This window comes from Notamacropus eugenii, chromosome 7 (genome assembly GCF_028372415.1).
Source record: "Notamacropus eugenii isolate mMacEug1 chromosome 7, mMacEug1.pri_v2, whole genome shotgun sequence".
NCBI lineage: Eukaryota > Metazoa > Chordata > Mammalia > Diprotodontia > Macropodidae > Notamacropus > Notamacropus eugenii.
Window position 1 is genome coordinate 54,089,244 of NC_092878.1, and position 25,174 is coordinate 54,114,417.

Here is a 25,174-nt window from a genome sequence, read left to right on the forward strand (position 1 = left end):
CAGGCAATCTCAATCCTTTACGTAGAGATGAAACTCCCTCGGAAGATCACAGTTCTGATGGTGAGAAAAGTTAAGCGCGTTGCCCAACTTTAGGCCTGGGAAACTGAGGCAGGAAGGGGGATTTTGCTTAGAAAAACTGACTCTACCAGGGCCCCCTTGCTCTTCCCTTCTCTCTTTCTAAGCACTCTCCAGTTGGCAGGAGCTTCCCTGAATGTCCAGTCCCTCTCTGATCCCACCATTCTCAAACCCAAAAGGTGCAAGACCTCCACTCATTATGAGGGGTAGATTGAGGGACCAGGCATTCTACCCGGCTGACAAGGGCCCGGGAGACCTGGGGGCGGTGTCTTAGCAGGGGCGGAGTCAAAAACCAAGGGGCCGGACTGGGCTGGGCAGGGATAGGTGGGGCTGTCCGAGACAAGCTGGAGCGGAGCGGTGATAACTAGTGGTCCTTATCCTGGAGCAGCCTCGAGTGCTCTCGCCTCCAGTATCACCGCCATGGCGGGGCCACAGGAGGTTCTGAACGGGAAGCTGCGTCTCTCTTTTACTCCTGGTCCTCGAACCAGCCTCCTACTCCTCCGACTCAACGACTCGGCTTTGCGTGCGCTGCAGGACTGTCAGCGGATACAGGTGCGAACCCTCCTCCGCAGTGGATCCAGGACTGGTTTCCAGTCACCCGAGATCTTTTTCTCAATCCTGCACTCCCACTGAGATGCAGGCTTCCCTCCAAGCTCTTTAACTCCTCTATCACCGGTCCTGGATATTCCAGCTCTACACACCAAACCCCAATTCCCAAATCCTGCCTCCCACTCCCCGGCGTACCCTGGAGTGCTGGAGACTTCTGCCGATCCCTGACCTCTCTCTGAGTAACTTAGAAGGCAGGTGTCACAAACTCCCTGAGTACGGGGATAGAGTCACTTCTTGGTACTCAGCTCTCCTTTGTCTCCCTCAGGGGCAGCCTGTGATCGCCTTCCAGGGCAACCGAGGGGTGAGTGAAGGGCCCTGAGTGCATTGAAGATATGGGAGCAAGCGGGCGTTACTGAGGCTTCGTGAGGGGGGGAGGGGTCAGTTTTGTTTATGCCATAAAGGTTATCAAGAGGAATTGGAGTGGCACCACAACCGACACTACCTTCCCGCTTCTGGCGCTTTAGCCTAACCTGAACCCATATCGAGGTGCAAAATTTGCCTTGGTGTAGGCACAACGGTCGGGTGTGGGTGGCGGAAGAGTGAGGAGGGACCCTAGAGATTGAGGGAGACTGTGCTTCCGGAGGGAGCTCAGGTCCAGCTGCATTAGATATTACTAACAAGTTCCCTGGGGACCCTAGTTCCTTGTCATAGGCCAACTCTGAGAGTGCTCTGAATGCTTACTCAAGGGAAGTGATTTACTTTTTTTAGGTAGGAGAGTAGACTTTACCGGTTTTTTCTTTCAGTACCTTCGACTTCCTGGCCCTGGCTGTTCCTGCCTCTTCTCTTTCATTGTGTCCCAATGTGGAGCAGATGGTCCAAGAGGTGGACTGGATCTTGTACGCCACCGCTTGGGCAGGTAAATGGAAATACACAGAACACCAGATTGAGAACTAAGGTGTTGAATTCTTCAGATTTATTATGCTTTGCTCCCTCTTTCCTGCACTCTTCTCCAGGTCTGGACCAGGCATGTTTCGGTGCCTAGGTCCGCTTCGAGAGAGGATTACTATCTGCTCTGCTGTACATTCTGTACCAGTATCATCATCACCTCAGGGACATCAGCAGGGTGAAGGTGCCAGGGAAACAGGGAGCCAAAAGGGTAGTGGATTGGATACAGGATCACAATCCCAGCTACTGGTAGGAGAGGTGAGACCAGGAGTTATGGGGTATTACAACAAAGATCTGGAGGTCTAGGAGTCAAGGGGCTCCTGAACGACTACTGCCTCCAGTCTGAGCCAGTGTCACCTCCCCACAAGGTGCTGGATCCCCTGGAGAACAGTCAAGAGGGACAGCCTATTCCAGGATCCTCAAGAGACCATCTTGCACAGTGGCTACTGAGGTACCAAGGGATAAACCAGGAGGAGTAGAAAGGGAAGGCAATGTTGGCTTCCTTTCAAATCCTCCTTCAATCCTTGCAGCAATAAATCCAAAAGCATTCTTAATTTTAAGTTCCAAATCAATCACCCTTTTCTGTCTTCTTCACACTGTAGGGACCAGAACTCCCACCCCACAAAGGGGCCAGATCAGAGAACCTTCTCCTCCAGCCAGAGGCACTTGAACATGGTAAGTGATTATTTTACAGGATCATATATTTAGACTTTGAAGAGATCTCAGGTCATCTAATTCAACATCCTCTTTTAAGAGGAAACCGAAGCTCAGAGAAGTGACTTAAGGTCAGAGACAGTATATAAAAAAGCCAAGAGTTAAAACAGGTTGACTCTAAATTTCAGTGCTGTTGCCACAGTACTACCTTAAATAACTCATAGTAGCATGGTGCTTACGGAGCACTTCCCTCAGAAAACACAAGCATCATCACAATTTTACAAATGGGGCCACCAAGGCTCATACCCACTGGTCTTCAATGCCATTTTAAATGAACCTGCTTGGAAAAGTAATCCTTTCTGCTTGTTGGGAGTGTTATAACCCTTTCCTTGCAGTTTTAGGATATAAACATGGAGATGTTCTTCAACTTCTAGAATCCTACTATATGGCAGAACTAGTTGGGAAGAGGGAGGTTATCTTCCAGGTCTAAGTCTGTGTTGTAGATCTGGATTTTAAACTTCCCTCAGAAGCGACACCCCTCCCCAGACATACCAGAACCAGAAGACAAGAGGCCCAGAGGTCCAAGTTCCCCACAGGAGCCTCCCAGTCATGATTCACAAGAAGAGGGAGAAGAGTGGGAGAAGGATGATTCAAGTCCCAGAAGGGAACACAGCTCCTTAGCACAAGCAGGTAATGTTTATGGGGGCGAAAATTCGGGAAGTGTAAGGAGGAGGCTACTACCTTTTCCTTTCATAGTTTGTTTCTCCACAGGCCCAGAGTCACTGCTTCCTGGGGAAACACCAGACTATTTCCTGTGAGTCCCTTATCCATGCTACACTTGCTGAGTGACCTTACCCTCCTGCCCTGACCTTCTTGGGGCTGGGTAATGATGTCTGGGCAGTTGAGTGAGGATGACTTTCTGACTTCTGCAGGCAGTATGGAGCCATCCATAGTACTGAACAATGTCGTGTCTATGAGCAAGATTTTGAAGCGGATTATGCAGAATATCGGGCCCTACACGCACGTGTTGCGGCTGTGAGCCGCAGGTTCATGCAATTGGGCATGGAGATTAAGAGAGTACAACGAGGCACTCCTGAACACAAGGTACAGCCTTTTCCAAAAAAGTGACTCATTAACTAGTGAACTCGCTCACTATATCACTATTTTGGGAGAAAAGTCTTTCTAGATGATATGGAACGTAAAAAAGAAAAGATTTCTACTTCCCTTTCAGAGAAGTTGAGGGTCAACTGACAGCTGTTCTATTTTTCTTATTGTTCCAGGTGCTGGAAGATAAGATAGTTCAAGAGTACAGAAAGTTCAGGAAGGTATGATTAGGGCTAGGGGTAGATAAATAAAGGGAAACTGGAAGCAAGGAAGTTATCTAAGATATTAGCCTTGTCTCTGCAGCGGTGTCCAGGTTACAAGGAAGAAAGACAGCGCTGTGAGTACCTGCATAAGAAGCTGTCACACATCAAAAGCCTCATTCTGGAGTTTGAGAAGAACGGAGACAGCTGAGGCTGCAAGGAGGGATAAACAGAGCGGCCATGAAACAAATGATTTAGGCCATGAAACAAATGATTTAGGCGTTGCAGCCAACTACTGAGCTCACTGATGACTTCGATGGATGGGGGTTGGGGATCGAGGAAGGAACAGGTGCTGGTACAAATCCTAGAGGGATTTGGTTCCCATTGTTACCAAGATATTTACATTATCCCTTGCTATCCAGGTTGTGTTGGCATAGTGTCAATCCTTTCCAGCTGTGCCCAAGCACAACAGTTTCATCATCTTTGCCACAACTCTGATAGCCCAAGAGATTAAAGCCACTTCGAAGATAGGATACTGAGAAAACAGTAGCGAAAACTAATTTTGTGATCACCCTAAGAGACCAGAATAACAGCTGCTTGGGAGCTGTTTACAAACTCAGTTGCCCTCAACATACACTGAGGGGCAGAGCTTGACTACAGTCCATGTGGAGATCATAGGAATGTTTAGTAAATTTCTTTACAAACATGGCTGGAAAACAAATGATGACTGCTCCTGTGTGGTTTGTACAAACTGACCTGTTGTCAAATACTTTGAAGGTGGGGAAAGGTGCTTGAAGAGGGGGTGCCATCTACTTAACCAAAACAAAGCTAGATTACTGAAGAAGCCAGTTCCCTTTCTAAGAACTTAATGACCTTCCTGAAGTTGAAGTACCTAAGCTATCATTTTTGAGTGATCTGCAAACTGCACCTGAGGAAGAGGCATCTAGGTCTCTTACCCACAAAAACAGCAAAATAATAAATTTGCACACATCTGATAGCAAATGAAATCCATCACTTAGGTACATCCTTTTTTTATACAGCATTAGAGAGAAACAGATGCCCTGAGAATACTATTACCATTACCAGTCCTAACAGTAAGAGGTTACTGTGCCACACCCTAGGCTGCTGGATGCATAGAACTGCACCCATATTAGTGTCAGCAGTTCCAGTAACCGTTTGGAATAAACCCCACACTAAAGCCACACCCAGACTCAGGCACTGCAATAGCAGGATACTCTAGGGCTAAGAGCAGCCCTAGAGAGGTATAAACAAGAAATGGTGCCAGGTGTCTAGCAAGGATAACTAGCAACCTACCCTCAGGGCCTAAGCAGGGCATGAATAAAAGGGCCAAAAATCTTTGATAATCACCAGAAAAATGCCTGGGCAGTAAACACAAAGACAATTCTGGCTTCACATCAGATCAGTTACCTGGTACGAGGCGATGCTTCATTCTAACTGCCAACATCACCTCCATCCCCCACCCTTCCCAAGAACTTAGTTTAACGGGGGTTCATTTATTGTCACTGTTCCAAATGTACAAAAAAAATTAGAAAATAACCCCCAACTCAACTCCCCTCTCCCTTCAATATTCCCCCAACACAAATAATCCTCCCCCACCCCACCCCCATTCCCCCAAACAAATATCAACTCGTCCTGGTGTTTCCATTAACAGTGCACCTAAAGAAACAGCTTAGCAAAAATTAAACAGGATTCAAATGGCATCCACGCTGTCCACTCATCCTTGAGGCACCAACTGCCCCATCACTGGTGAAAGAGTCCTTATACAAAGTGGTCTGTTTTTGGCTGCTACTTTAGAGATCTTCCTCTGCCTTCTTCTTTTTGGATTTTTCCTCTTGGATCACAGGAGGATTTGTAGCTTCTCTTTGTAGGTAGTTAATAAAGTCACTAACTTCACGGCCACCCTGAGAATAAAGAAACATTATCTAAAAATCTAGCTTTTGTTTAGAAGCCCAGGGACAATCTTTTTATTCCCAGCCCAAAGAGACTTTTGGATTTAAAGCCAAGCAAAAAATGTATTGCCTAGGAGGACTGGGAATCCTTTCAGGAGGAAAAAAAAGAGCTTCTAGCTTAAGGTGGGGGAAAAAATCTCAGGTGAATAATATAAAAACATATCTTAATAATCCTTTTTAGTTTATCTAGAAATATTGAAAAATAATAGTTTTCATTCAAGTCTTGCGTAAACTCTGGAGAAAAGCTTGGATAGATGGGTGGGGTAGGTCAAGACAAATGAAAAATGCTTTCCAATGATGAATGGATTATGGGCGATATCCAGAAACTTAAAGAAAATAACTGATTTAGAGTAAAAATAATACTTTTTCCCACCTCTATGTTAACATAAGGATATTTTCCTCCCTTTTTCTCCTGAATAGACCTTGTAAACAACTGCCTATTTCCATCACACCCCCTCTTCTATATGGATTCTTGCTACAGTTCTATAGCAGGAACCTCAACAATTCCTCTTTGAGAGAAATGCAGGAAGAAGATAGTGACCTTGCTGCTCAATTCTGGAATGTCAACCCAGATTGTATTTTAAGATATCTTTTACTTTTCAAGATTCCTATGTTACCTGAAATATTCTTGGGGCAACGAGCCCACATTTGATGACATGGAGGACTATGCCAGTTTAGAAGTTGTTGTCCAAACCAGAAACTTCTAGGCTTGGATGTAAATTAATGATAAATTAAATGATGCCTAAACCAGAAGAGTAGTGTTATTTTTTCATGGACAATGGCTCTAAGTGTGTTTTGGGGATAAGTACTCTAGGTACTTACTTCGTATTTCCGTGGATTCTGCTTACTATTGGCTGGAGAGAAGTAGATGGTAGGGAAGCTGGGGAAAAGAAGAGAATGTCACTTAGACTTCAGAAAAACACTGCCAAGACCCTTTCCCAACTCCATACCCTGGAAATGATTCTCTTCATGGTCTCTCATCCTAGATGCACTGGCAACCAAGTTATACTATATTAAGTCAAGCAAGAACCCATATAACCTAACACACCTGTGGCCATACAATGAATGGAGGCCTGAATCAGAGTGGCAAGCACTGTATCAGGCAACTTGGTACGTATGTTAATGTTGCCTTAATTTTCACAGGAAGGAGATGGAGATGCTTAGAAGGTAGAAAATTGACTATAAAGTCTTCAAAATCCCACATCCCATATATACATAAAGCTCAAAGCCAGGAATGTATCATCAGGGCATATGTAAAAAAAGCATCCTTATCAATCCCAGTATGCTGAAGGGTTCATTCCAATAATTAATCTGCAATCTACTTACCCTCTGACTTCATATGGAGAAGGCACATCATTGGCTGTAGCATCCATCTTTGCTATGACAATATTGGGATCTTTGCTGAGCTACAGGAACAACAACAACAAATTTTAAAGTTATTAGATCCTCCGAATTGATGACAGATTAACAAACAAAAACTTTAGTTCCACATCTGTACGTTTCATTCAAACCATGGTGATGAAGCTATGTCAGCTCAGAATTCCTACTTCTGTTTTTGCAGGTTTGGGAGGTGGGGGTAGAGGAAAGGATGAGGGGGAGAAATGAAGGAGAGACCACTGGCCACTACTGCCTCATTAGCTCATCCAATGATAAGCAATTAATTACATGGACTAAGAAGGTTAATTTAGAGGAAGAATCTATTATGCCCAGGTTAAGCTGACAGTGAAATAACAGGGTACCTTTTTTCCAGTTTACACCAAAGCCTAAAGTACTCAAACATATACAACACAAGCTGACAGAGCAGACAAAATCTGAGTCATTCAACAAGGTAAGGCATTAGGAGGCAGTCACAAGAAGTATTATATTTGTAATAGTAAGTAAAAAATATTTATCAGGTGGTAAATACATTGCAGTAGCTAAGAAGGATAGTCCTAAACCCATGTGAAGACTTTCAGTGTGAAGTCCACAAACATACCTTTTCTCCCAACTCTTTGTACTTGGGCTCCAAGTTTTTACAGTGACCACACCAAGGGGCATAGAATTCTATCAGAACATCTTTATCAGTATTCACAATTTCATCAAAGTTCTCAGCTACCACTACCTGAAAAAGTAAAAAAAAAAAAAAGAAAAAAAAAGGAATAACCTCTAGTTATTAAAAAAATCTAAGATTAATTAATTTTGTGTATGTGGAGAAACAGTCCCTCTCACAGAAGATGCATCACTGCTAAATTTACCAATTACTCTCAAGTCCACCAAATGAGCAATCTTTACGAAACATTTAAATCCATAGCAAGGAATATTTGAACCCTCCTTTCAATTTCTCATACAGGACATTATTTCCATAACTTGACAAATATTGCCTACATCTGTTACAAAGGAAGATCTTGTGGCAGCAAAAAATACCAAAAATTTTACACTATATAAACAGCATAACTACCCTAAAGGGAATTGTAATCCCAACTTTAATATCTGATCCACAGGAGACATAGATTCAGTTTAAGGATCATCTCTTTTTAGATTTTGTGGATCTTAGAGAGGATTGTCAAATCCCCATTGTTAAGGATAGAAGTGACCGTGCAATGTCTTTGGATATATTCAAAGCAGTTTTGTAAACAAGAGAGGCAGCTTCACATTAGTTTGGTCAGACCCAACAGCTCTCACCTTCACAGGTCCATCATTATTCTCTGGGATAGGTTCGGACTTTAAGTATCTCCTCAGGTTGCCATCAAAGTAATTCTGCAGGAATCGCTCAAGGGCCTTCCCATCACGGCTAAAGGATGGAAAGACCAAGTAAATACTATTGTGACCACAAGGTTAGCTCCTCCTTCAGCTTTGACTCCAAGGTTAGCAGAAGACAAGAAAACCAGAAGCAGTGTGCCTGCCCATAGCCAGTTGGACTCAATTTTTATGTAAAAGAGCTAACTGCTATTACCTGGCCACATTACCCTGTTTGGCTAAGTGACTCTTACCCCTAGCCTTCTCTAAACCATGAATTCAAGGTGAAAATAAACATGAGGTTTACTCTTGTTTGTCAAAATGGACTATAAAAGTCCTCAGACTAAGTTTGCTTCATGTCATAAAAGGGGGTGAGTAGGGAGAAGTCTAAAATTGACTCAAAGAGAACATGGATGAAAAACTACGATCCTGTACTGCCAGGTTGCCTCTGCTGAGTCAGATGGGCACCAAGAAAGGGATCCTGCTAGTTCTGTAAAGTTATTTAAATAGCTCAGGAATAAGTACTAGTGACCAATCCTAACTAAGTAACTCTCTCTTCTACACAGGTACTCTTCCTTTTTAATCCTTTAATGGCAGAATAGAGGTTTTCATATTCCCTTTTCTACCTCCTTAAAACCAAAAGAAATTATCAACTTACGAGAACTCCTCTTGCATAACGTATTTCTCTCCTTTTGCAGTTTTGATAGCGACAACAGGCACCTCTCCAGAGGTTCTTTCCAAGCCAAAGTCAGAAAGTTCGTGGCCAAAAGTTTTTCGACTAGCAACAGCGAAGTTGAGTTTCTGTCCAGCTTCCAGGAATTTCTGTGCCACCATCATTACTCTATTTAGAACAAGAGATATGTATCAGGATAACACTTTGAAACTAAGTAGCAAGTGACAAATCTAGAAGTCAGAGTGATGATTCTCTTCTAAGATTGACACATTAATTCTCCTCTTAGCCTACCAAGCTTAAGTCTCAGCATTCACCTTTGCTATTAAAAGGCAGGACAGCACAATGGATAGAGTGCCAGGCCTGGAGCCAGGGAGACCTGATTTCAAATCTAGCCTCAGACCCTGGGCAAGTCACTTAACCTGTCTGTCTCAGTTTCCTCATCTGTAAAATGAAGGTAAAAATAGTACCTAATTCCCAGCATTGTTATGAGAATCAAATGAGATAACTACAAAGTTCTTAGTACAGTGCCTGGCACAGAGTAAGCACTATGTAATGTTAGCTACTAGCTATGAAGTTTGTGGTGCTGAATTAATTCCTACTAGCTTTTGTTACACTGTTAAGACTCAAATCTTCCTCAGAGGATCACTTCTAAGCGATCATCAGGGAAGGGAAGTTTCTTGACGGGGGAAAATACAATAAAAGGGTTATGTTTCTTTGACTTTCTTTTGCAGCACAGACGCTACCTCCTAACGGATTTACCTTTTTACAGACAAACTGCTGCCTGGGCACATCTTTCCCATTTTTCACCTGAGTCCAAATAAAATCAACTTAATGTACACAGCACACACGTACAATGTATACTATACTCCAGAAACAGTTCTCGTTCCCTTAGCCCTGGGGTAGTGGAGGTGGTGATTCTCCAAGACTGGAAGGCTTAAGATAAAGACATAAAGGTACCCTAATCTTAACAGAAAATGTTTGGGAGTCATTATATAAACATATCCAGAGCATTGGTACAATCCAAAAGAAAAAAGAGGGAAATATGACCTCATTTGTTTCTTGTTACTTACCTGTTTCTCCAGTAGTTGGATCCCTTAGCATTCATCTCATAGTCTACATCATAGTAAGCCACAAGCAGGTCCTTGCCCTGGAATAAGTCCTTGTTGTCTTCTGTCATGTGAGGGCAAATACCAAAACTGAAACAAAATAATCCATTATCAACTTGGATAGTTACATTACTTGGAAAGAAACTACAATATTCAAGACTGACAGTATCTCTCAGTATTTATTTCGCCTAGCATATTTCTGGAAGAAACATGGCTAATGCAGAGATTTATTTTGATTGACTACAAATATTTGTAATGGATTTTGTTCTTCTGGTTTTCTCAATGGGTGGGGGAGAGGATTCAGAACTGAAAATAAAAGTGAATTGTAAAAAAGCTTTAGAAAGAACAAGTAAACAAAAATACTTAGGTAGTATATGCTGGACCACACAAAGGTCTAGATGTTGTTGGCTTCATGGGGATTTCAACTATTACTGCTAAAGTTCTTTGGAAGTTAGAGTGAATTTTACTACATAAATGCCTAGACATGGCAACGTCTAGAGACAGTGCTGCTGAGTGACCAGACTACAGTAGCACAATGGAAACCAAAACACTTGAATCAAAGTATGAAGAAAGTACTTACACATTCTCCTGGATAAATTTTTTAATTTTGCCACTGGTTATCTTTTCCTCTGTATACTGTATACTGTTTTCCTCAAATTTGTTAGCCAGATGTGGAGGCCGGAACAAAGTAATACCCCTAAAAGGAAAATAGCATCAAAGCAATTAAGTCAGAGATGAGCTAAAAATGCTATCCTCCTAGGCTCCACTTCTTGAAAAGTTACTCTAGGATGCAATATGGCAACTTTGTAACTATCTCTGATGACAAAAGAACAAAATCAGGCCGACTGCTTTTGCTGTCATGGCTCAAAGATTTGGGGACTATTTCCTCAGGGATATGGCTTCTTTTTCCCCTTTTAATTCTCCTCAGTGGCAGATCACAGGTGTGACTATAATCAGGTTGGCAATTACAGGCACAAAGTATAATTGCTAGGTTCAACTTAAAAGATTCCCCTTGTCCAAATAACCAATTATCTGGCTATCAAGAAAGTCAGCATTCACTTTTCAATTTTATACCGTATTTCTATTCTTGGTCTAACCAAAGATTCCTATGGTTCAATTGGTCATTTTAGGAACCAGGTTTTCTCATTCCTACCCTCCTTCTCCTTTCAATTTAGCTGAGGTTTTAGTCTGTTTTCCTGAGACATAAATCTAAACTTATTTCCAGTTTTCCCACCAAGCTTTGGGTTTTTTTTAATTCCTTGACTTCTATTTCCAGGGCCCTGAATTTCAAAACTCATCTAGTCCAACCTATATCTTAAAAAGAAGCTCTTCTATTATATACTCACAATCAGGAATCATCCAGTTTGTGCTTTAAGATTCGAACAACTAAGAACTCAATAACTTCCTCAGAGGCCTGTCAAACCTGAATCTGCCTCTCTACAACTGCCATCCATAGTCTTCCTGAGGCCAGGCAAAGCTGATTCTAATTGCTTCTCTACATGACAATCGTTATGGACGATATCCCCTCTTCACCAGGCTGAACATGATACCCCTCTAGTTTAGGAATGTTCTCCTTAAAATATGGTATCCAGAACTGAACACAATCCTCTCGAACAGTTTAAGAACAGAGAACAACCACCTCTGGTCTTTGACACTATAACTCTATTAATGTGGTCTAAGAATCCATAAACTTGATTTTTTTTTCGTTCCCATACCACACTTCTGACTCATACTGAACATTCACTAGCTTTTTTCAAACTGCTGTCTAGCTCTATCTTCCCCATTTTGTATTGAGTTAAAAATATAATCCAACATTCTAGCTTGGCCAAGATCTGTTCTGGATCTTTCATTCTACATATTGGCTATCAAGTAAACTACTAGTAGATCCTTGCCCTTGGTTGTCTTTTTTCACGTGACAGCTAAATTTAAACAAAATATTCTATTATCAACTTCAGCAGCCACATCACTTGGAAAAAAATCCAACCTAGTTTTTGTCTCACCCACAAATCTTATTAGTAAGCATGCCACTTTTCTCTAGGACATCAGTGTGTGGGTATTGTTGTTGCTGTTTTTATTGGGGGGTGAGTGGAAGCATGGAACAAGACTTGTACTTGTAGTTTAAATGACAGTAAGTAGGAAGTCACAAGTGAGGAATTTCTTCTACCAAAGCAGACCAAAGTCAGGATTTGACCAGGTATCCCTAAGGCCAGCTTTCTAACTCCTAGGCCACAGCCCTAAGAGAGGAAGAAATGTTAAACAGCACAGGGCCAAGGGTAGACAACTTCTCCCAAACTGACTACTAAGGATGCCTTTCTGGGTTCAGTTATTCAACCACTTTCTAAACCTACTAAACTCCATTCTACACACGCATTTGCAGACAGTAACCTTTGTTTACTAAAGGGAACATAAAGTCATGGATACATATGCATGGGCAAAAGAAGTCAAGAAATTTAACACTAATTAATAATCCTCCTTAAATATCTTTCAGCTTAGTGACTGAACCATAGGAAGTTAGAATTTTACACCTCAGAGCAGGTATTACTCTAAACAAGTCAACATGTTTCCACCAAATGTTAGGTGAAACAATTTTCTACGGCCTGGTTTATACAGTGAGAAAGATTTGGCGTAAGAAGAGTAGAAAATAAAATTCCTCCCTTAAATGGCCATTTTCCATACTTACAGGCTTATACATTATTTATGCTTATACATTATAAGGTATTCTCACTAAAAGTCTTGGCGAGAGTCTATTCATACTACATAGGGTAGAAATATCTATCTAGCAAGTACAAGGGGCACCCACTGCCAGTGAGATAATAGGCTTATGTACAAGAATTGTTGGCAACAAGTCATGATCACAGAGTTCAGTGGATATACTTTATCTACACAACTTAACCTAAGGTATAGAGGATGAGCTTTCCAAATCCAGGCATCTGGAAAAACTGACCCCCCAACAGTGAAATTGTGCACAATGTCAACACTTTTACCATCAGAATTAACTGTATTACTCAGATCACTTACTCTCCATCAGGATCATACTTCCTCACTAGAGCATCAACATTGGTGTGTGCAAAGCGGTAGTTTTCTCTCAAGTTTGTAGCTGCTTTTAAGAACTCTGAGTGAGCTTCACTGAGTAAGTCTCTGAAGAAACCTATATAAGAAGCAGGACAAAAAAAAAGAATATAAGCGCACAGGGGCACTATAAAAAAAATTCTCCTAATTTAGAATTTTTTCACATTTTCAAGTAGGGGATAACATACTCAAAGCCTTCATTCTATTGTAGACAATTAAAGTTTACATTGATACAATCACACCTGAAAATCCACAAAATTGCTCTTCCTGCCTTTCTTTGTCTCTTTATACATACACTTTACAATAAATCTTATGTGTATGACACTAACATTTGTGGTCTAGCCACTGTCTCCTAAGATACACAGACAGAATCCATAAAACCTCACCAAGAATTTCTCTTCACTCGAATTCATCTGTGGCCCAAAGAACCAGAATGTTCTGTATGCTACCAAATAACCAACCAGTTGATAAAATCACATTTGAACATTCTCAAACATCCTGAAAAGATTAAAACTACAAGAAGGAAGCAGCTAAAAATGTGGTGCCACTTGGGTACCACCCCTCTCCAACATCAATTCTTAAGTTTTTCTGACATATTTAAGAGGGAGATCAAATCTTACTTCTTCCACGAGGCCTTTCCCAGTTCCACTCCCCCAACCAGGTACTAATGCTTTCCCCTCTCTGAGTACCTTCTATCTACTCTGTATATACCTACCTAATTGTTTACATGTTGTCTCCTCCAATTGAATATAAGTTCCTTAAGTTTAGGACCCTATTTTTTTTTTAAAGTATCTCTAGTGCTTCAGCACAGCACCAGGTACAGAGTAAACATTAATAAATGATGCATGACTAAAGCAGCATGGAATAAAGGATGGAGCATTATTAGGCCAGGGCACCAAAAGATCTAAATTGTCCCAGTTTTCTCAATGGCTTATTTAACTTGGGATAAATCATTTTATTTCTTTAAGCCTGGGTTCCCTATTGGTGTTGGAAGAAGATAAGCTCTAAGGTTCATTCTAGTTCTAAAATATTATTATTAAGTTTGTGTATTTAAGGTACTAGACTTCACACCCATCAGTCAAGCTCAAAGTACAGCCATATAAACAATGTATCCTAATGGAACTTCATTGAATTTTGAGAAGCAAGACCTAAATTCCATTCCTAGCTTTGTCTCCAATTGCTTATATTAAGTAACTTGGGTAGTTACTTAACCTTTTTATGCTTCAGAACAGAATGCAAGAATTTCAGGGTGAGAAGAACCTTTAAAAAATCTTTTCTAACCCCTTCATTTTATAAAGAAACAGAGAGGTTAAATGGTCTACTAATAGTCACACAGTAAACAGCACAGATGAAAATATAACCAGGTCTCCTGGCTTCTAGTCTAGGGACATACTGTGCTCCAATGCCTCATCTTGCTATCTTTATTTATGTCACAGGATTATTTATTTAAGTGCCACACAAATGTAAGAAAGAATCAAATTATACATCCATAGGATCCATTCTTTCCTGCCCAAATATCTGGCAACTAATTTTATTTAACTTTCCCATGTGCCAGAGTTTTATGCTAGATAGACAGTAAGTATACGTATTTTGCTTTGGATGCAACTTTTAGAATATAAGCTACTCAAATAGCCCTTGTAATCAGGGTTAGGGAACTACTGTCTTACACATTCACTCAAAGTTTCCCTATTACTCTGATAGCTGCAGAGATGATTAGCCTTAAAGTGTGTTAAGTGCCTTATTAACACAAGTTGAATCTTGAGACCTGAAAAAGCAACAGAAACTAAAGGCATTATTTTGATACCTAGACTGAAATGAAGTTTGTACATCAAATAAACAAGCGCTAGGACTTTCCTTAGCTCTATTACCTTTGCTGCTCTCCTAAGTAAGTGGATTTTTGACTGATTCTATTTTGTGACCAACCTTTTGCTACTTACCCACCACAGAAGCAGCTTTGTCACTGATGAACTTCTCAAAATCTTCTGCACTCATGAGAGGAACTGAGGCAGGTCCTGCCTGCTTCTTCAGATGACTCACAATTCCATCTTAGAAGACAAAGTAAAAGTTAACCACAAAGTAATGAGGCTAAGTACACCATTTTCTATTAAAACGGAAACTTCTTTGAATGCCTAACACCTTCACAACAGATTTAAGAAACCATAGCATGGATCATGTCTAACACTGCAATAAAATAGTAATATGGCTCATTATTACAGGGAGATACAGAAACATGGGCTAAAACACAGATCACATAGCTATATATGGCAAAAAGGCTGATAATTAAATGGGCAGTTGATAACAGAAATGCCACAATAGCTTGCTCAGATCCAAATCAAGTACTTATTACCTTTTCTCCCAGGATTTAAAATTATTTTAAATAATTTTATTTATACAATAATTTAATATATAATAAAATAATTTTAATAATTTTAAATTTAAAAAGAATAAAGAGGATTCCTTAAGAACCCCACCAGCTGCATAGTTATCTGAGTATCTAAGAGACAAATAACAATGACAATGTTGATAACAACTTAATCACGCACCCAACAGATCCAATCCGTAAAAGTAGATTTTGGGGGAGTATGCATGTATGTATGAATTTACAGCACACCTAAGAATACCAGTCAAGCTATAATCTAACCAGATTGTTTTTTTCATTTGGTAAATGGAGCCTGACCAAATAGGAAGATAACTCAAAATTCAGGGTTTAAAAATGTTAAAAGGGGATAGATAAGAGAAAATCATAAATGTTTGCTAACTCAAATATTTCCCCTTTTTCCATATATCAAGAGTCTTAGTTTGGACATCTGTACAACAAACAGTAACACTTACAGAGCACTGCATGGCATACAAAGCCCATCATATACATTGCTACATCTGACCGTAAGACTTTAGGTTATGTAGTATGTCTATTATTCTAATTTTACATGAGGAAATAGTGTGTGTGCATGAGTGCGCACGTGCACACGCACCCCCACAATGGAAAAATTCACTGCTACTTTAGATTCAAAAGCTCAGCTGTACTCTTTGACTCACTGTCCTTACTCATTTGAAATGTCCCAGGAAAAAATAGTTCTTATTTTAAGAGCATCCCTAAAACTTAACTCTAAGCACTTCCCACACTCATGTTTATTCTAGGATCTTTTAGTGTGTCAGTATGTATGTCCTGCAACACTGAAACTTTAAAAATAGGCAGTAGGAAGAAAACTGTTAAGAGCATTAGTAAAATTTTAATCATAGGGGGATTTCAAGCTTGAGAAGATATAGCTAGTAAAATAAGTTTCCATTAAGAGGGAAAAAGGAAATTTAATGACAGGTACAATAAGTACAATGTTACCAGAATAAAGTCCAATTCCCTTACCAGCTGTCCGAGGACCATCGTAGGCACCTGATTCTTCACCATTTCTAAATATTTTCAGGGTGGGATAGCCACTGACTCCATATTTGTTACAAGTATTTGAGTTGGCAGTACAGTCAACCTAAAAATACAAACATATCAAATATCATTTAAATAGAAAAAAATCTGTTGTCAGTTCTGAATCCCCAAAGATTTGAAAGTCAGGTAAAACAAGGTTAGGCAAGTTCAATTTATCTAGGAAGTATTATAAAAGGGCACTACTATTTCAATTCTATACCAAGGTACAGTCTAGTCTATATTAACCTCAGTGATTAAAAGTGATAGTTGCCATAATATATGTTTAACTAGTTTAAAAGTGATTTGAATACAATCATAACAAAATCAGTAGAGCAAAACCACAACTACCCCTACCCTCCCCATCAAGTAAATTTGAACTACCTCATTTAGTAGAGCCTTTGTTTTCTGGTTAAGACTTCACCCTTAAATGTTTAAAGGGTCAACTCATCATTTAGTTTGGGTGAAGGGTACCTTTCAAACTGATGCTAAATTTGATATAGTTGGCCATAGAAGTTAACTACTCAAAACAAAACAAGTCAACAGATGTGAAAGATGTTCATTAGATCAAAAGAGCTATGAATCTGTTACAGAATAACTTAGTAACCACTCTACTCCATTCTAGGTCTAAGTGACAACAGTCTAAAAACATCAAAGATTTTAACATTCAAAAAGCTCAACATAAATGTTATCATGAAATACACAATAAAGTCTACCTATCATTGTGTTGATTGCATGTACATTATGATGTACATATACCCTTATCACTGGACTATTACATTCTCATAACAACCATTTGCCACTATGAATGAATGACTTAGTTTGCTTACTTCCTGACTTCTTGGATTTATATCACCTAATTAATTTAAGTCAGATGAAGAAATTTTCCTGTGCTCTTATGTACTCTTTTCTCATCAATTATTATTTACTTACTTTATAGTCCCTTTTAGTTATTTTCTATAATTTTGACATTTATTAGATCATTTTGCTGATTCTTCAAATTTAGAACACAAAATTAGGAGTAGCATGTTATCATCAGTTTAGAGTAAATCATTTTCATTTACACCATTTTTCTGATTATGTGATGAAGGACTGCTCTTATCCAAGAGCCACTGTAGCTTCCCTAGATCCCTAGGGAACATGGACCACAGCAGTGATAATAATCTTGTGAATGTCTGAGTAGTGAGGTCATGGTAGGATAAAAATGGCATTCCCTAGCACCATAATCCTAGAACCCAAGGACTAAAATGTCATCAAAGTCACTTCCTGCAGAATCCAGTAGTGCTCACCTTTGCCAAAGGAACTATTCCTTTTAGCCTGGTTGCTGCAGCTTCATATTCTGGGGCAAGCCTCTTGCAATGTCCACACCTAAAACAGAAATAGCCAATGTTCAATAAAAGGGCACTGGATCTGGAGTCAAAGCACCTGGAAATGAATGATCAGTTTTGCCATACTACTCATGTGACTTTCGATAAGATGCTTAACCTTTCTGGGCCTCAGTTTCCTCCTCCTTAAAATGAGAGGGTTGGAATTAATCATCTTTATGCTACCTTCCAGGGCAGCTAGGTGACACAAAAGATAGAGTGCTAGACCTCGAATCTGGAAGACTCATTGTCCCAAGTACAAATCTGTCTACAGACAAATTGTTTGTCCTTGTTCTTGAAGGGTTTCAGGAAGGTGATATCATGAGAAATCCTAAGAGAACTGGATTTAAGTGAAGCAGGACTGTGCAAAGTCACCAGCCTCACTTTTTTCCTCTGGAGTCATCTGGATCTAGTAGCAAGATAAAGACCCAGATGACTGGAGGTGGCCCTGGATGCAATGGGAGACCTTGGTCTTTTTAAGCTAAGGGTCTTTCCCAGGTCTCAGTTTATCTGAGTCTCAGACACTTACTAACTCTGTAACCCTGGACAAGTCACATAACCCTGTTTGTCGCAGTTCCTCATCTGCAAAATGAGCCACAGAAGACAATAGCAAACCACTCAAATATCTCTACCAAGAAAACCCCAAATGGAGTCACAGAGAGTTAGACACAAAAGCAAAATGACTTAACAACAAAATGGTACCTTCCAGCTCTAGATCTTATGATCCTATTAGTTTGTTAATTAGTTAGTTTGTTAAGAATCTCCAACCACTGAAGGCTGCACAAACCATTAGAATAATTTACTACATAGTATTTCTGACCCAAATATACCCATTACTCTTAGAGTACAGCAAAGTTCCCAGAGGGAAAAGGCTATATTTAATTTGAGGATGATACCATAGGAAGAGCAAAGACCAGAAGTAGCATGTTCTCTTACAAAGAAAACAAAGAGAAAAATTTCAAAATCTTAAAAGTCAATCACCTTTATAGAGATAAACACTGAAAATACTACCAGATTTCAGTGATGTGCTGATTAGTTTTATTGAAATGCCTTTTTCTCTCCCTTTTCTTTTCCCACTCCATTATAGGGGATGATTCTCTAGATAGGGAAGGTGGAGGAAGATATATGTTGAAGGTGATATAAAAAGAGGTAAACATACGATGAACATAATGAAGGTGACACAGGATTACACAACTAGGTCTTGAAAGAAGCCAGAGAAACCAAGAGGAAGAGCATTTGAGGAACGAGGAATAACCAGAAGTGTCCAGAGTAGAGATGAAATGTCTTGTGTTCATGGAAGAGCAAAGAAATCAGTGTCATAGGATTGAATGGGGGTATAAAAGTTATAAAGCAGCAAAGAATTCTCTGAGCTGGGTAGGTGCTGGGAAATAGGCTGAGGTTAAATAAGAGAAAATAATGGACACAAAAGGAATATTAAGGCACTGGCCTTTTTTTGCTACTTCTGAAATAGTACAGCATGATCGCTCTAAGTCCTCGCCATGTCTTTTCATAAAACTCTCAGGACCAAGAGGTTTCTTGCAAATAAGCAGAAAGAAAATCAGGACCACTCCTCAGGGAATTTACACAAAAATTGTGAGATTAAGCATACTTCCCGATGAGAAGAACCGAGCTGGCTTACAAAGAACTTCCAGAAATGATGATGTACATCCCCAAGTCTAAACATCTTAAACGTGCCATTCCTGCTAAGTAAATGCCACTACTTTTCCAATGTGGAAGCTTTCTGCTTAAATGGAGGCATAAAGATTATTATTGTTATAAAGACTTTTTATTTTCATGCATCATGTTAGTAGGTTCAATAATCTGTTTTGGTTTTTTTAAAGAAAAAGAAAATTAAGGTACATTATGATCAGTTCATAGAATTAGAGATGATCTAGAGCTGGAAGGGTCATATATTCCTTGTTTTAAAAGATAAGAAAATTGATTTCTAGAAAGATTAAGTGACTTGCCTGAATTTAGGTTCTAGAATCAGTGTTCTGTACCACTACCACTTCCCCAATTCACATCAAGACTTCATCAACAAACATTTACACTAGTAATAAATACTCAAGCCTTTTCCTTCTCAACTGGGCTTCAGCATGGCATTTAAAAAAACCCAATGTATTCGAGCCTGCAATTCCTAATTTCAGATCTACACTGCTCACCTGACCTGGCTACAAGAGAGGATAAGGGAAGTTGTACTGTCAGATAATTCTGTCCAGTGAGCTATTAGGGACACCTGCTCCTCTGTCCCAAGAGTACTCATAGAATCCCCAAGTGCACAATGAAATCCGAACAGCAAGGCACACTACTATACTCTTAGCATAATCAGCTGAACATCAATACATCAAAAGCCAAGAGAAGTCGATAATATTCTAACACTTCTCCTCATACTTAGAGCAGAAACAAGGAGAAATAAGGAGGCAAAAACAGTGAAAGGGGACAAAATGACCACCACTAGCCTCAAATGCTTATAACTCACTAAATAAATCATGATTCACCTTGTCTTTCAAATATGTAGACTGTACTTCAAATGCAAATGAGATGATATAAAGATGTATTCCCATCAGTAATAACACTATCAAAAAAAATTGATCACCATGAAACTTCATTTAAGAGAACATGATATATGAGATTATGCAACTGGATCATGTAACAAATTCATCCAAGGTACAGATCTTACTACATTTGCCAGAAATGTCTTTTGAGACCCACTTAGGATAATTAAAACCAACTAAGGGATAAATATTCTTTGAAAATGGGTTTTAAAATAACCCAATATCAACTTTCGCTGGAATAAACTGACTTAAAACCCCCTCCAAGGTACGTTAGACTAGAGAAGGAAGAATCACTAACAACTAATGGCGATCTAGAGTAATAAATAACAAACCCAAGATCAAGAAATGACTTGGGAAGAACAGCCCGTATGACAAGAATTGCTGGGAAAACTTGGAAGTTTAAATTTAGGTCAACATATTACACCACATACCATAATGAACTCAAAAAGTAAATGCAAAATATTAAAGGTCACATAAAATCAGGTCCCTTTCACAGGAATGGCTGGAGGAAGAATTCTTAACTAAACAAGGGATGGAAGTAACCACTAAATAGTTAAATTTGAAATTTAAAAAAAGTTAGTTTACATTACATTGAGAAGATACAAGTGAAAACATTTATGGTTTTGCCAACTTTTAAAAATTCCTTCTTGACCACAGATTCACTTATTCTGTTTAGTTCAAGTCAAATCTCATAGTCCTAATGATTTTTAAAAGGTTCTTTCAATCAAAAAGATAGGTATACCTATCTGCAAACATTTAGGTCTCTGAATTATGAGCCACTAATCTCCCAAGATCTCTATTACAGGGAATGTTTAATGTTTTATTGGTTATACTTTGTCAAATCTGGAAAGCTAAATAGGTACCTTATTAGCTGTCCTATTTATTGCATTAAATGGTTGTTTTTTTAATAGAACACAAGCTCCTTGAAGGCAAGGACTATTCTTCTGTGTCTTTGCATCCTCAGGGATAAGGCATGCCTGGCACACAGTAGGTACTAAAATGCTTGCTGACTGATAGCTTATTCAATACAAGACTGTTAGGCACTGAGGAATACAAAATGCTTCTTCAAGGAGTTTACAATCTGACTGAGGCAGGACTCAGTCTACTAATAAGTGTTTAGGATGCTGCTCAGAAATGGAAGAAAAGACTTAGTTGGTGAAGGATTAGCAGAGAAGTAGTACTTGGGCCCTGAACAGGACAGGTGGGGTTTCACAGGATGGAGTAAGTTATTCTAAATGAGGAAAAAAAAAAATAAAAGTTAGGGCATTAAAACAGGAATAAACACAGCTTGTTCAAAAGCATGGGACCAGATTTTTAGAGGTCAAGAGATGTCAGAGGTCAATGACTTAATTTAAAAGACAGTCAAAATGAGAAAATGGAGACTCAAAGTGATTGACAAATGTCACAAGTAGCAAGAGGAATAGCCATGATGTAAATCCAAATCTTGAGTAGAAATACACTGCACATTCCACTGTACCAAGTGACATAATAATAAATATAACTAACTTTTCAACTTTAAAAAACTTTATTTGCATGTTTAGTTTCCATTAGAGGATAAATAAAGTATCTGTCACATTAGAGGCCATGGCAGAAAGTCATTTCAACTGCTACCAATACCTATTTTTTAACCCTGATTTTTCAAGGACATTTAAACAGTCATTTATTTCCTTACAGAACCAGAAAGAATGATACAAGAAAAAAATTCAGTAATACTTTACCTTTACCTTCTCAAGAATTACTGTACCTCTTTATTAAGAATAATATCAATGCCATTCAGTAAGAAAAAACTAAAAGATAGGAGAAGGGAATAAGATATCCATAATGACACAATGAAAATAGAATTAGAAAGCCCTTCAAAATAAAGTAGCATTTGCTCAAAATAAGCCTATTTTATTCTGCCAAGAAACTTTTTAGACTTTCATAATTATGATAACGGCTGACATTTATATAGCACTAAAGTTTGCAAAGCACTTTACAGCTACTATCCTATGGGATCCTCCCATAAAACTGTGAAGCAGGCCCTACTACAACCATTTTACACATTAGAAAAGTGAAACTAAATGGCTTATGTGGAATTAGAACCTAGGTAGGTCGCTAGATGTGTATCTATGAAGAAACACATGATTCAATGAATATTTCCAACTGAAAAGTTTTAAAACATGAATTTTAATAATTTGTACTGAAAATCCCATTCAAGGACAACAATCCCAAATTATACACAAAATTTATCTTTCCTGCTATTATCTTCTAAGCCAATTAAAAACAGACACCACAGCATGAATCCACACCCAATTTCCTGGAATAGTTTAGTGCATGATGGGAGATGTAGTCTTTAGAAAAAAGACACTGAACAGTTTACTGGGGAAAGAATACATTCAATTTGAAATGACAGATACCATCACAGGACAGCAGCTTAAGTTTTAAAGTGAATACCTTCCACTGGGCAGACAAGGGCTTTGAACACCTGAATGCATGTAAGATTTTCAAAGCCATCAAAGTAAACGAAGGAAAGATGAAACTAACTGGAACAATTTCTGCTTTGGAACACAACCTACATGCCTCAGCAATTCACTTTTGATGTTAATCCCCCAAGAATCAACAGATTTTGATAGTTTCTATAACTGTCTCATTCCAGTTTTGGGGAAGGGGGACTATATATTAGAATATAGGCAGCGTGGCATACTATAAAGAGCACAAGTCTATGAGTCAGCAGACAGATATCAGGTAAATCATCTTCAACAGTTTTTTTAGAGTATCAAATGGACTCATGAATATCAAAACACTGTGCATAATAAAGAATTATTCGAGAGGGCATTATCATCAAGCTGAGAAGTGTTACTCCTTAAAGACAGTATATTTATAGAACTTATAAAGAATAGGAAATAGTAGTTCCAACACATTTTTATAATGCTTGAAGTCTGCCACAAACATGAGGCAGAAGATGTGAATACCACTACTCTAAAAGTGAGGAAATCTGAAGTTTACACAGGCATTAAATTTTGGAGCCAAAACTAGGTCTCATAACTAAGTCATATAGAAATCTTTCTGATACACCATGATACCATCAATTGTTAGCTGTAGGAGTGCCATATACTTACAAATTTTAAGGCATACTTTTAAGTCACAACAGGATTGGAATAAAGACCAAATCTGTGATTTTACCAATATAGGAAGTTTACTTCAACACAGGGCTACAGTTTCTCTGCAACTTTCAGTAGAGTTGCCTGGAGTACTGAAAGGTTAAGAGACCTGTCCAAGGTCACAAAGTCCCTACAGGTGACTGACCTACCCTGATAACCACAAACAGAACTTGCATAAAAAGTCAAGTCCCCCAAGAGTGAGGTACTAGGAATAGGCAATAAAATAAATGTGAACAAACCAAATCAGGGAAGTCAAGTGATAGAACTATGGATCTGTCATGCCAGCCTTAGCCATTCCAGCCAGACTTGGAAGCAAAAGTGAAAGGATGTTTCTGGGGAAAAGAAAGTAAAGACTTCCTGAAAGGAGCTATTCTGATTTACATACACTAAGGCTTCCTTCATCAGAATCTACATTCCCTGGGAGCTGTGACTGGGGCTACCAATCACTTTGAAAAAGATCCACTGAGGGTACTGTACATCCTGGGGTGTCACTTTGGGAGTTTCTTCCAAATGCAATCCCAATTTACTTCAGCAATTTCTACCTGCAGGCAAATTTTAGCCTTTTTTTATACCAACCACACCTTCCGAAGTCTCTTTACCTCCAGAAAACAGAAAAGACGCGTTATCCTTACACGACTTTTCCTCTCAGGAAGAGGCCCTATAAATAAACAACCATTAGCTTCCTATTTATCACAACGGACCATAAGAACTTAAGAACCACTCAGGACTGCTCTGCAGCCAGAAGTGACCTTGGTATCAAACCAGTGACTGCGGGGAGGGGGCAGGAAGGGGCCCACGGCCTCTTCTCCATGGGAGACGTGCCCACGAAGCCCAAGGTTTCTTCAGCCGCCTCATGTCCAGGGGGACAAAGTTCCCGCACCGAAGTGCACGTAAGGGAAGACGGGAGAGGAAATCGATGAAAGCACTTTGCAAAGAGGAAGTGCTGCAACTACGCCGGTAATGTGGCCCTGCCCTGCGCCCCGAGAGGCTGAGGCTCCCCCCACCCCCACCCCCACCCGCGGAGCCTCGGGCCCAGGCAGCGGGGGAGCCCTGGCGGTGGGGCCCGGGAGGGAGGCCCCTCCAGGAGAGGCGACGGCGGGTTCGAGCCTGGGGTCCTCCCGCCTCCCCCCCTCTCAGCCCGGGCCTCCCAGCAAGCTCCGGGACCCCTCACCAGGGCGCGAAGAACTCCACCAGCATGAGGCCGGCACTGCCCGTGTCGGCCACGCGCCGCTCGAAGTTGTCGTCCGTGAGCTCCAGCACATCGGAGGTGGCGTCAGCGGCGGGGCAGGCCGCCGCCAGGAGCAGCGCCAGACCCGGGAGCAGAGCGAGGCGGCGGCGCATGGCCATGGCGGCGAGCGGGGTCGGGGCCGGAGAGGAGGGGCCGGGAGGCGGGTAGGGCCGCTCCAGGCGTTGTCTCGGCGGCGGTGCGGGCGGCGGCTCGCGCGATGTGCCCCCTCAGCCTCGCGCTGTCTAAACCAGCCGCCCCGGCAGCCGGAAGTCCCAACCCCCACCCGGGGCTCGTGCCGCAGTGTGGCAGCTCCGGATTGGCTTGAGCAGGCCGGGGGCAACCTGGTAACCGCCGAATGGGCGAGCAGGAGGGGGCGGGGCTTGAAGGAGGGGCGGGGAGCGAGGGGCGGGACCGG

General features: G+C 40.4%; 2 protein-coding genes across 2 annotated transcripts; one reads left to right on the forward strand and one right to left on the reverse strand.

The window, feature by feature from the left end:
• Positions 1–485: 485 nt before the first annotated feature.
• Positions 486–4,251, forward strand: ELL3 (elongation factor for RNA polymerase II 3). Its single transcript, XM_072623641.1, has 11 exons — positions 486–627; positions 950–985; positions 1,428–1,540; positions 1,638–1,827; positions 1,938–2,020; positions 2,172–2,244; positions 2,751–2,913; positions 2,995–3,037; positions 3,156–3,327; positions 3,504–3,548; positions 3,631–4,251. The coding sequence occupies exons 1-11, from the start codon at positions 496–498 to the stop codon at positions 3,736–3,738; spliced, it is 1,158 nt and encodes a 385-aa protein (XP_072479742.1). The 5' UTR covers positions 486–495; the 3' UTR covers positions 3,739–4,251.
• Positions 1,576–25,152, reverse strand: PDIA3 (protein disulfide isomerase family A member 3). The gene is made up of 13 exons (XM_072623635.1): positions 24,703–25,152; positions 17,762–17,840; positions 16,422–16,539; positions 14,998–15,105; positions 13,010–13,139; positions 10,572–10,688; positions 9,956–10,081; positions 8,871–9,053; positions 8,159–8,267; positions 7,473–7,598; positions 6,824–6,903; positions 6,320–6,377; positions 1,576–5,449 (listed from the first exon to the last, which is right to left on the reverse strand). Exons 1-13 carry the CDS (start codon positions 24,876–24,878, stop codon positions 5,339–5,341), a joined length of 1,521 nt encoding a protein of 506 aa, XP_072479736.1. The 5' UTR covers positions 24,879–25,152; the 3' UTR covers positions 1,576–5,338.
• Positions 25,153–25,174: the final 22 nt, after the last annotated feature.

Bases quoted from the DNA above. Each gene is read 5' to 3' on its own strand.
- ELL3 (XM_072623641.1), top strand. From the start codon at position 496: ATGGCGGGGCCACAGGAGGTTCTGAACGGGAAGCTGCGTCTCTCTTTT. The intron at 986-1,427 runs GTGAGTGAAGGG...TTTTTCTTTCAG, and splicing joins CCTTCCAGGGCAACCGAGGG to TACCTTCGACTTCCTGGCCC. The intron at 3,549-3,630 runs GTATGATTAGGG...TTGTCTCTGCAG, and splicing joins AGTACAGAAAGTTCAGGAAG to CGGTGTCCAGGTTACAAGGA.
- PDIA3 (XM_072623635.1), bottom strand. From the start codon at position 24,878: ATGGCCATGCGCCGCCGCCTCGCTCTGCTCCCGGGTCTGGCGCTGCTC. The intron at 16,540-17,761 runs GTGAGCACTACT...TTGTATTTTTAG, and splicing joins GAATAGTTCCTTTGGCAAAG to GTTGACTGTACTGCCAACTC. The intron at 10,689-13,009 runs GTAAGTGATCTG...TTTTCCTTTTAG, and splicing joins AAGTATGATCCTGATGGAGA to GGGTATTACTTTGTTCCGGC.